The sequence below is a fragment of the Halyomorpha halys genome, unplaced genomic scaffold (genome assembly GCF_000696795.3).
Source record: "Halyomorpha halys isolate HHAL.00 unplaced genomic scaffold, Hhal_1.1 Scaffold168.1, whole genome shotgun sequence".
Lineage (NCBI taxonomy): Eukaryota > Metazoa > Arthropoda > Insecta > Hemiptera > Pentatomidae > Halyomorpha > Halyomorpha halys.
The window spans coordinates 876,065-888,818 of NW_027111025.1; the positions used below are offsets into that span (position 1 = coordinate 876,065).

The 12,754-nt window shown below is 37.9% G+C and overlaps 1 protein-coding gene across 4 annotated transcripts in view; it reads left to right on the plus strand.

The window, feature by feature from the left end:
- Positions 1–262: 262 nt before the first annotated feature.
- LOC106678920 (DNA ligase 1) overlaps positions 263–12,754 on the plus strand; it is a 20,410-nt gene continuing 7,918 nt past the window's right edge. Inside the window, exons 1-4 of one of the 4 annotated variants that reach the window (XM_067049128.1) lie at positions 263–454; positions 4,801–4,913; positions 6,404–6,515; positions 8,635–8,688. In XM_067049128.1, the coding sequence (XP_066905229.1) occupies positions 6,443–6,515; positions 8,635–8,688 (127 nt within the window). In that variant the 5' untranslated portion in view covers positions 263–454; positions 4,801–4,913; positions 6,404–6,442. Of the gene's footprint in view, positions 455–4,800; positions 4,918–6,403; positions 6,516–8,634; positions 8,689–12,754 lie in introns of those variants that run through there. The other 3 variants (XM_014417781.2, XM_014417782.2, XM_067049129.1) reach the window with 3 other exon arrangements.

Below are 12,754 nucleotides of genomic sequence, written 5' to 3' on the forward strand. Positions count from 1 at the left end.
GCTGCTGAAACAGGCAACACGCAGTTTGGCTTGTAAATCTTTTAATAACCCTCTAAAATCGTTCTTATCTCTCGAGAACGCACCTTAAAAGACATCTAATTTTAAATTTTGTGCTGTATATTCTAAAATCTTAGTGAGAAATGCACAAAGAAATCTGGTATACGTAACTAAAACATGTTAAAATTATTATCTATTTTCCCTTTCACATACGCTTTCGAAACGGTAAAAAATCTTCTCGGTTATATTTTCATGTGCTAATAATTGTAAATTCGCATTTCAGGTAGCCATATGGATAAAAATCTAACTGTAATTTTAACCTAAATTTACCGTGATTTTCTGGCTTTTTTTGGTTTGTCCTAATCTTTAAGAGTGTTAGAAAAAGAAGAAATATTTTACAAGTTGTAAAATAAAACTGAATAAATTTACCGAAGACAAACAGCTATCTTGATGGCCGGTAATTATTAATGAATTCTATTGTAATTGTACATTAAATAGAGTCAGTCATTAATTGCCAAATAAAAGCATTCAAAACTCTTACAGAAAAAATCTATATTTCTTATAGAAATCTGATCTGAAGGCCAACTTCTGGCTTTCTTACTTTGATTGGGTATTAATTTAACGATAAAATTAACCTAAAATTTATAATATGTTTGGAGACAATTCCATTGGAGCAATTTTGGGTAACTATTTTCTGGATCTAGTATAGAAACTTTGTGTCAATGGGATTTGGTGCTTTATGTGCTCTATGGCATCGAAGACTATAGGTTTGTTCCAAGGATCATGCGCAGAACGGTTTTTCGATGTCCAAACTTGTAACCTGAATACGCCGGACAGTTTGATAACATTAAAAATTGATCGTTAGAACAAACCTAATAGTAACAGCTTTTTGATTGTAAGATACAATGGAAAGAAAAGAAGGGCTGTAAAGTAGTACCTTAAGTGGGGTAGTCGTACGATGTCTCTCTAATCACTACAATTTCGTTTCCCATCTCGTCTCGTAACTCGAACCAGTTTACACCATCTTATAACTCTAGTCTGTTTATAGTGAACCCTGCGGGAAAAGGAACTCGTTTTGCATGTTTCTTCAAAACTAATGGATTGTTCAAGAGAATGGAAAAAAAAGAATCCGAGCACTAACGTCGATTGGTGGAATAATCGAGAGCGGCATCTGGTGGTTTGAGTATCCAACTGTATAATGGAGATCCACATTGCTTCTGAAAGCAATAAAATCGTCATAAACTTAATTCGTTACTAGTGGGAGGGAGGCTATTACTGAAAATTAAAGTAGAAATAGCACAAATATATATGGTATTGGGGGGGGGGGAGGAGGCTAGTATGGCAAGTGGACCTCTTGGTCATTTTAGTCAACCCCTAACGGCTACCAGATCTGGTACCGCGTACTAATCAAGGTGTTAGTGTTAAGATTCATTTTTCGGGACCGCCGAAAAATAAATATTATGCGCCTAAGGTGGGAATCGAACAGGGAACTTAGATACCTCTGCCCCAACCCGCACGGCCATCACATTCCTACAATTACAAAAGCCAGGAAGAAAAAAAAGGCAGTTATTTCATGATTATATAAATCTATTTAATAAAAATATAAAAAATAAAATAAATTTATTTATAATTTATGATAAAACAGATTTATAGTTTATGATTTTTATCTTCGTCAGAGTAGTAGTTTTTATGAAATTTGACATAAATTCACAAAATTTTGATTTATAGTTGTTCGGATAAAATGTTTTATTTTTGGAAAAATATATCTCAGGAACCATAAGGCGTATTTATCTGCCAGGACTCAAAATAAAGGTAATTTATGGACCGACCATAGCTCAGAAGGTTAGTCTATCGGTGTGAGATCTGCAGTTCGAATCAGGCTCTGGCCATTGACTTTTTTCATAAAGAGGCGGTCCCATAAGATGAAAAACTTGACTCCCCACCATTGATAGAATAGGTTGATCAGCTGTAGATCACTAGGCAAATATAACCTCTGCTGTGGATTGCCATAAAAGTAATTTAACTTACTATAAAGTAGTTTATGTCACTTATCTTCGTAGGGGTAGTAGTTTTTTTTATATTTGTGTATCAATATAAATTTTGCACATGCTACTTTGTCCGAACTACTATAAATCTGTTTATTTGAGCAAATATTATAAAAACTACAACTCCTTATAAACTAATAAACTATTTTAAAGTACATTTAACTAACTTTAATTGGAGTGCTGGCAGACATCTGTATGTCTTATGGTTCCTGAGATATATAGATTAGTAAAGATAAATTCACTAACCACTGATTTTTCAGTACATTTTTTATGAAGTGTTGCAATTTTAAAAGCTATATATATTTCGGGAACTATTGAATGTAAATAGCTCCGTTAGGGCTCATATTTTAGCAAATTTATTCTACTTAAAATTATGAGGTTTTCTTGTATTGTTGGTAGTTTTAAAGATATAGAGTTGCGAATAACGACTAATCTTTTTAACGTTTTGAAAGAGCCGCCATTTTTTATTTCCCCTACCTATATTTGGCCGACTCACCAATTTTGGCTAGTAATTATACATAGTTTTCACTAAAATAATTAAAAATTGAGGTGAAGTAACTGCCTTTTTTCTCCTGTTGGGCTCTTGTATTATACTGATATGTTTAGAGACGGGTGATTTTTATTCTGGTTTAATGTACATGTCTCGCCCTCCCCCCCCCCCCCAAAATCAATGTTTGGGACCACGTAGTGGTTATAAAATGTTGTGGATATAATTTCAGGAAAAGTTTAGTTCGATACTAATTTTTTATAGCAGTAACTGGGGGGAGAGCTTTTTTTAATTACTAGTAATGCTGCCCAAAAAACCATGGGTTTCTTCGACCATACAGCATACTAATCACTCATAGAATAAAACATCAATACAGTATAAGTAATTAACAATGTTATAATAACATATAAATACTAATATAAAATATTAACAAGGTTATAATTTTTTTTTCTTTCTTTCTTTTTCACCGTTTAAAACTACATATCCTAATTTTTCTTTCTATAATCAGACTACATTAATTTTGTTTGCTTTATTTTTTCGTTTCTTTATCAGCTTTCTATCACTTTTTTTCTCTTATCTTCTCTTCATGTTTTCTTTCTGACTAAATATATATATATAACTATATATATATGTATATTTTAATATTTATTTATTGCTATTTACAACTGTACATTATAATACATAACTAAATATATTTAATTCTATTCCTCTCATATGTATCTTTTCCAGGGACTCAACATAAGTACTGAATACAAATTTTATTTTAATTTATGGACTTGAAAAAAGTATTAAAAAACGGAGTTATAAATAAACTGAAATTTAGAAACAATTAAAAATGAAATAATAGTTGTAAAGTTAAAACAAATTAAAAAATAATAAATAAGTTATAAAATACATAATTAATTTACAAGTTAAAACGAATAAATAGTTAAACAAAAGAAACAAGCCTCATCGCAGATCTCAAATTTATAAATTTCATTCTTTTATAGTTATTTTCACACATAATTAATTTATGTAATGTCGATAAATAAATAATACAAAAATAACATTCAGAACAACTTAAAGCATATTAGATTGGACGGTTTGCCGATTTCAGTCAAATTCTTTAGCCCTATAAATAAGGACTTTACTGAAGGCTATTTCGATAATTGCTACACGAGCTTCCTCTGATGAGGTCTTGTCATAGCAAGAGTAACGCTATGCTCTAGGCATTTCAGTCTGATAACTGTTTCTGCTTTTATTAGTGTTGATTTTTCTACTACGTTTACCCAAGACTTGATCCTTGTAGTTCAGTATCATTTGCTCCCTAATTCTCTTATTCGATTATCTTAGTCCCTCTGATTCATCCCAACAACTAGTATAGCTGACTCCTGTCTATACAGTTCTATTCCCTCTGTTTCATCCCAACAACTAGTATAGTTGACTCCTGTCTATACAGTTCTAGTCCCTCTGATTCATCCCAACAACTAGTATAGCTGACTCCTGTCTATACAGTTCTAGTCCCTCTGTTTCATCCCAGAAACTAGTATAGTTGACTCCTGTTTCTACAGTTCTAGTCTCTCTGATTCATCTCAACAACTAGTATAGCTGACTCCTGTTTCTACAGTTCTAGTTCCTCTGTTTCATCCCAACAACTAGTATAGTTGACTCCTGTTTCTACAGTTCTAGTCTCTCTGATTCATCCCAACAACTAGTATAGCTGACTCCTGTCTCTACAGTTCTAATCCCAACAACTAGTATAGTTGACTCCTGTTTCTACAGTTCTAGTCTCTCTGATTCATCCCAACAACTAGTATAGCTGACTCCTGTCTCTACAGTTCTAATCCGTCTGATCATCCCAGAAACTAGTATAGTTGACTCCTGTTTCTACAGTTCTATTCCCTCTGTTTCATCCCAGAAACTAGTATCGCTGACTCCTGTCTCTACAGTACTAGTCCGTCTATTTCATGCTACCTGCTAGACAACTTATCCTCTCCTCGATAATTAGATTCAACTCTTCAGATAGAACTACCTCAAATGATTTTCCCACTCAAATGATCCATAACGTTTCGGGCAATGCAAAACTTTTCCTCTGTGGGCGTAGCCTTTTTGGCTTCACTTTTGCTTTGAAGGTGATTAGGATTATACCACCCTTCAAATACAACTTAACTGTTCTAGGATGAACAAAACATTTCTTCATTTGATTTTACTATTAAATAAACTTCATAATTAAAATGCATATAAGTACTGTTAAATATATGATACCCACTAATCATGTAATGTTTTGTTTAGCAAGGAAACTCTTCCACGATTCTACTTCCTCCCGATCTTCGAATAACCGGCCAAGGGACAGCATAATTGATGAAATTCCGCCGGAGGAAACGGAAAAAATGGGATATGTTTGGGTAGGTGGGTGAATTAGTTTTGACTTCTTAGTGTCCTAAGGTAGTAAATAGTCAGTGAACGTTTTCGAATAACAACTGAAAAAAAGTTACTTGTTTCGATGGAGAACTAGAAAGAAGACTTAAAAGGGAACTGTTGAAGCATTTGTATTCTATGTTGTATTATATGAAGGCTAAAGGTGAAAAATAGGCCAAATCTCTTAGTGTTTTAGAAACCAGTTTAGAGACGATAAAAATATATGATGGAGAATACTGTTCGAGCTTATTAAGCCACGAACTTAGTGTTATCGTTTCAAAAGTGGTGCCAGTTCGCATTTAGCCAGGGCGGGTTGACTTTAATTTCGTGAGAGACCCTCGGAAAAAATGAGGACTCTCCCACTCTGTTTACAATAGGTTGGTAACCATCAGGATTATCCATCCTTACGGTTCTAATTTAGAGTACATTATGATGTTAAACCACTAAAGAAAAAATATATTTATGTGCTGGAAAGAACTATGTTCATAAGAGGTTGTCGGATTTGCATAATCCGATTTTTTTCCCTTAGTATTTTTATTTAATATGAAGTCTTATTTTATGATGCTCCCCCTTGCCGCGTACACCGGAAGCCACCGCGACTACGATGCCGCCTGATACTATCTATATGGTGTGCAAGTTAGGACCTGCACAGCTCCTACTACCACGCCACAGCTGAGGACTAGCTGGCCTGCCTGCTGGGACAGAGCGACGTTTTTTTGAACACCAGGTGAAATCCATGGTCTTCACCATTTTTTCCACTTGACACATGGCTCAACCTGGACGAGGGATGCGGCGAGAAGACTCTCAGACGTGACAACATATCACAAAGATAGGCCATCACTTCTCAATATCTGAGACCCAAAGAGTTGTTATTATATTATATTATCAAAATAATCATTAAACTAACCTACTAACTCATTTGCCCCCTCAAGGGTTATATTTTGGTCTCTGGAATATATATTTGCTCAGAAATAAGCAGAAAATGTCTCATAATTTAAACTCTCATTCCACACTAATTTGGGATAGTATTTTCAGTATACATTCAGGGTACCTAGAGTAGTGAACGAACTGGCGCTGGTGTAAACAAGTATATATATTGATCTCTTTACTGTCAAATTATAAAGAAATTTACGACAGTAGATGATTTATAATAATAATATAAGAATGCTTAATGTTCTCGCTCATAGTCTCCTTTGTGCTACCCACTGTTGTTACTAAGGTTTTTATTTTTTTTTTATTATTATTTTTTTTATATTAGAACTCACCTTTAGCACATTGATCATTCTTTCTGTTTCTTAACTTTACTATTATTATCGTCATATATATGAGGAATATATCAAACTTCAAAATTTTGCTTTAGATAAACAATGTAATTAGGAAGTTTTGGAATTAAGATTCGAAATTTCTTTACATACCAAAGATAAAAAATAAATAAATATTTTTGGAAATATTATAACATGATTGATAATATTTTCAGTAAAAGGGACCTTAAGCGAAGAAGAAGAAAGGGCAGCTCATGCCTTCGGCGCGCTGCCAGATATGGAGACGTTACCAGTCCATGAAATCAGTAGCTGCAGTAAGTACTTTAGGTAATTTAATATCGTGAGAATAATGTCCACAATATGCTGTAGAAGGTATCAGCAACAATGTTGCAATACGTATCTATGGGTTACTTATCTCTCATCTCTCTCTAATCTTGACTTCTACTCCTCTGCCTGCGTGTGGTGTGGAATTAGTCACTAATAATGAATAGTCACACAAAAGCTAAAATGATGTTGCTCTGAAGAGTTCTGGTGAAAGCCCTAATAGATGGAAGAGGATCCTTCGAGAAGAAACCTTGCAAGAATGGAATCGACGGTGGGGTGGATTGCTTAAAAGGGGCCACCCTAAGGAAGTACTTTCCTACCGTTGCTTCACGCCTAGAATCAACCTGGGTCCTCCCCGGCTACTGGATCTCACAGTTCCTCACGGGGCATGGGGGTTTCCGAGCTAAGCTCGCCGCACATGGCATCAACATCAACCATCTATGCCCAATTTGTCAGGTTCCCGAGACCGCCGAGCACGTCGTACTTGTCTGTACCGCCTATGAAGCACTGAGAGCCAAGATGATGAGGGAAACAGGACTCTGTTCTGATGTTCTGATGGAGAGCAATCTTCCTGAGCTGATGAACAAAGAAAACTACCCGCACTACAAGACCTTCGTGTACGGGTGGAAAGAGGCTGAGGGTCACACTCACTTCTCTCTAGAAAGGAGAGAATAAGCTACACCAGAAAGGCCTCAATAGAAGAACAAGATTTATTTTGTAGCAAGAGCAAGCAGTGTGCACAGCTATGTAATGTTTGTCATATGCAGCAATGAGTTGTACCCACTGCTGCGAACACCCGTATGGTCTAATAGGAGCGGTAGGGTGATAAATAAATAATAAATATTGTTCACAAGGGACTTTCTTCATACACTTGGGCACAGCATCCCCTCTAGTTCTATATTATTATTATTTATTTATTGCTATTTAAAACCGTATTTATATGAAGATAGATCTAGTAAATTTGATATAAGATCAAAATGGAGTGATACAGGTTTGTAGAAAAAAAATATTTCTGTACTGTCTCAAGGCCATCTTCTTTTCAGGTGCCTCAGACGATTGTCAGGAATAAACGAAGAAGCAAGGTTAGAAACTAGAGGGTTTTGGTGGTTAGGGAGTTTATAGTTGAAGGATTGATATCTAGTTCGGGCTAGATCGGTTACATATGGAACATTAAGGTCTTCATGGATGATTTTATTTGTCCCATAGAAAGGAGCATTGAGAATTTTACAGTGATATGGGATTGGAGAGTTTGGGATGCAATTGAAGAGTTATTATTGACTGAAAGCACACATACGTCATCGGCGTATGTGGTGAGGATAGTTTACCAGTAGATGACAGGAATGTGATCTACTCTTCAAATGATTCATTATAGTTCTTCCTTAAACGGACCGTCTGTGGCTCTCGACTAATTTTTTTGTGTGGTCTAACGAAGTGAAAACATGACTCCCACCATGGAGTTATAATAGGATAATCCCTCCTGCCTATGTCAGAAATGACCAGGGAATGGGGTAATAAAAAAGTTCTACCTTAAAAACATAGTGCTGTGTTCTAAAAACTGGGTATGGTGGTTGGGTGACCACATCGTTCTGTGCAAACATAAATAAACTATATTAAAGTATTTTTTGAAGTCTTGAGTTTCGTCCTAGTATGTACTTCACCCGACTACTATTCTAATGTCATAGTAAACTTGAAGTAATTTCAAAGAGAAAAAAGAGGAATGTTCCGTTATACTACACATATTATGAATCTTATGTAACAAGCTAGGAACATGACGGCCGTGCTGGTTAGGGCGTAGGTTCCACAGCGCTTGGAACGTTGTGGGTTAGATTCCCACCTTGGTTAGTACGTTGTAGCAACTCAGGTAGCCCTCAGGGATCGTCAAAAAGGACCTCTATGCTCACTTGCCGGACTTGTTCCCCCCACCAAATACCAATGCCAATAGCAATATATTACAAGCCTGTATAATAGTATTCCTATAAATTTGATGTGAATTTTGATAATTCTTTTAACAGCACTCAAATATTGAAGTGCACTGGTGTGTGAAATATTATTAAACAAACCAGAACTTATCATCGTTAAGTATTCTTTAAGTAAAATATAACTTCTTCCCCATTTGTTACAGATCTTGCTAAGGAAAAAGTACACGAGCTGGTAGTTCCTCTGGATTGGGTTGAAAGTGATTATTACTTTTTTTTTTTAATGCTAATGATTAGTGTACTTTAAGAAAGTCTCACTTCCGTAATCGATCATAGACCTAGGAGTTGAGCAATATAGTAATAACTTACTAAGATTACAAATGAAGTACAGGGCCGCCGTTAGCAGAGTCCAAAGGCGGGACAAAATTATGTAGCGGGCCTACTCCTCTCAATATGGGTTTTAGTGATCTTTAGTTTAACATGTTAAAAGAGAAAAGTTATGTTACATGGAGAAATATTTCCTTCTTTTAGCATGTTAACGTGGATAAAATTTAACATGGATAAGAGTCTGTTAATAGGTCTGTTTAATGGAGAATGACGTCATGCAACAGATCAGTTGAGGTTTACATCATTTTGTCTACTGTCGGTTTGATAGGTTAGTTGCTCGTATTCATGTTGTTTTCATTTATTGGGTATTCTGTCACAAGGTATGCCATTGCTAATTTACTAGACTTCTATTATCGTGACACAATTTTATCCTCTCCTAGTGAATGAGTCCACCTGTAGATCACTTTTCTTGGGCCGTTTCTTCCTGCATCGCCTGCCGTGGGTGCCGGTCATATTTGGCGCTTAGGCATACTATACAACTACATATGGTGTCTTGGATGGTGCGTTTCATTCCCTACCAAAAGCATCGGCGGCGCAACACCTGTAGAGTCTCAGTCCCCTATGATTCGTCTTGCCCTGGTGATAGGCGAGCGTCACTTCTTTTTGGCACTCTGGTTTTCGGACAGTTTTCACCATCGTCGTGCGCTGTATAAATGTCCGGTCTATACAGATTTTCTCCGCCCTACAGCGACGCTGAACCTTGTCCCAAAGACTGCATTGCCTATATACAAGTGGTAAGTCTGTCCCAGTTTAGATGCATCTTTCAATGCTCTGCAAATTTGGTCTTCTTTGATACCCATTGAGAATCAGATAGTTGTGATACTACAACTGCCATATTTCCCGCTATCTTTATATTCCCCGGTTTTCCAGATGATCTGACGGCGTTTGTTGTTTATGATATCTTCTAGCTCTTCCATTTCCGTCGGTCTCCTTGCAGTTGAGTCTTCGTCTTCAGATGTGTCAACCCTGTTGTCGTTGTCCGGCATTTCATGTTCTTCTTCTCCTGGGCTCCACTCTTTTGGAAATGTCTCCCACTTCCAGATGGTTCACCTTACTCATCCTCGATTGCACTAATCATTACCGCCCTTGAAAGCCAGTCCGCGACCATGTTGTCCTTCCCGGGCTAGTACGCAATGGTCATTTTAAAATTGTATTGTTGTTTTCTTATCTTCCATTTTTTTTAAAAATTAAGTTTTGTTTTATTTGTTCTACTTTTATTTTATTTATTCTGTTTATTATTGTAGTTAATTTTTATCTTTTTAAATCCATTAATATCGTTTGTGAGTTCAAAAACTATAAAAAAGAGAGAGAGAGAGAAATGACCAACTCGGTTGTATTTCGAAGACTGATCTATTTGTTTTTTTTTTCTTTTTCGTACCCTTCAGTGGAAAATAAAAGAAAGTACAATACAAATATATTACGAAAAAAGAAAGATGAATCATTTTCTTACCCAAAGGTATTTTAAGGTCATCTATCTGCGAAGCCTGTCCATATATATAAATATAAATATATATATAAGTTATGATGAGTCAGAACTCAAGAGTAAAAAAAAAAGGAAAATAAGGGCACGAAATGAGACACGCACGCTTAACTAAGATACTGCTTTATTCCTCTGTATAATGCTACATATATACCTTCTGGCTTGTTTACATGGGGAGTTTAGGTATTAAGACTCATAATACCTATGCTCTGTTTATAACTCCCCCCTGCCAGTTTACGAACAATTCCTCGTAAACTACAACAAAAAGTAAAAATAACAAAAAATAAAATACCATTCTATATGTTACAACAAAGAAAAGAAAACTAAATATACACACTTCACCAAACCTAATATAACATTTTGCTATTTACACACTTTTATAACTCGTTACTAAACTTAATCTAACATTTTGCTATTTACACAATTTTATATATACAACTTAAGGCTATTTACACTGGTCATCCACTCACACTCTTTCCTATTTACACTCCGATATACTACAAAACAACAAACAAAACAAAACAAAAAAAAACGAAAATCTGTATATCTGAGCTAGGGAGGAGGCACTCCAGGTGTCTCCGGAGTCGTTAGCACTGAGAACCTTAATTGTTCTACGTGAACCGTCCGCCTTTTTCTCGGTTCTTGTATACTCTCAATGGTCACCACATTATGTTCCCTAATGGCTATCACCCGGAATGGCCCCTCATAACGCCGAGATTCCTTACTCCTATTGGACCCTAAACGGCGGTACACGACCGTCTCAATTCGAATGTCCCCCATCACATCCCGAAGGTTTAAATTCTGTCGTTCCACTCGCCGACACTTCTCCCTCTCTATTCGCCCTCTCGCTTTCTCCCACAACTTCCGCATGACCATCCCGTGATTCACGATTTCCCCATCCGCCTCCGCCGTATCCATAAAGTTCCTTCGTCTCCCTTGCAGGCCAAAGCGGACTTCAAAAGGTGAAAACCCCGTAGTGGTATGAATGGAGTGGTTATACGCGGCAATCGCCCTTACCATTGCCTCATCCGGCTCCAGTCCTTTATCGGCATGATATACCCGCAGATGGTCGCTCAGAATGCTATGCAGTCGTTCTATACTCCCTCTACTTTTAGGATGACCTGGGGTGTTAGTATGCCAGTTTACCTCTAGCACCTTCATCTCTCCCCTGATCGTGGCATTATCGAATTCACGACCCCCGTCGGAGGAAATTCGCCTAGGGACCACATAAAATTGGAACCATGTTCTCAGCGCGACTATTACTGCCTCCGCTGTCCTATCTTGGGCCAGATGGGCCATGGCCACCTTGCTAAAGAGGTCGAAGACTGTTATCCATTTGAACCCTTTCCATGTAAATGAGTTAACCTGGATGTCACTAAGTGGTTCCGATGCAGTGGGTGTTTCCTCTTGCACGGCTCTAGGCGGGTGGCGGTCGTACTTCGTACTGAGGCATATATGGCAACCTCCTATAACTTCCTGGACCGTCTTCTTCATCCCCCACCAAAAATAGCGACGTTTGAGAGCCTGTAATGTCTCGCTCACACCACGATGATTGGTTTTTCCCTGATGGTGAGCTAGCGTAACCTCCTTTTGCCGTTCCCCGTCTCTCACAGTCTCCACCATCATCGTGCATCGAATAAACGTCCTATCAATCCCCACTTGTTCCAGTCTCCACAGCCGTTTGATCTTTTCCCATATGACCTCATTCCCTACGTATAGATAATAAGTTCTTCCCGCCTTCGATGCATCCGTTAGCGCCCGACATATCTGGTCCTCTCTCGCCCCTGGTTGTGACCATATGGTGTTGATCGAAGATTGCACATACTTGGAAAATTCCACCTTCATAAGGCCGGAAGTCCTTGTTTTCCAAATTATCTGTAGTTTTTTGTCGTTCACGATCTCGTCTACCTCCTCCATCTCGGACGGTCTATCTCCCGTAGTGCTATCGTCTTCTGACGACAGAGTCCCTTCCTCCCGCGGCTGCGTGTTCGGAGTCTCCCCTTCCCCTGGAGTCCATTCTCTTAGGAATTGTCTGACCCCCCCGATGGTTCTCCTTGTTCCTCCTCTACTGCATTTATGGTTATTGCCCGCGACAACCAATCCGCGACCACGTTCTCCTTCCCTGGCTTATAGGCTATCTCCATATTGAATTGACCCAGCAGCTCCTTCCAGCGAGTGATGCGCGCAGAAGACTCCTTCAGTTTTCCTACCTACTGAAGAGGTCGGTGATCGGTATGGATCCTAAACCGCATCCCAAACACGTATGGTCGGAAGTGCTCCACTGCCCACACAATCCCTAATAGTTCGCGCTCTAGGGCACTATAACGTGATTCCGCGTCTGTCAATTTTCTGCTTCCGTATGCCACTGGCCGTTCTCCCTTCTCGCTATCCTGGGAAAGCACCGCCCCCAACGCGTATTCACTGGCATCCGTCGTAATTGTGAACTGTTTACTGAAGTC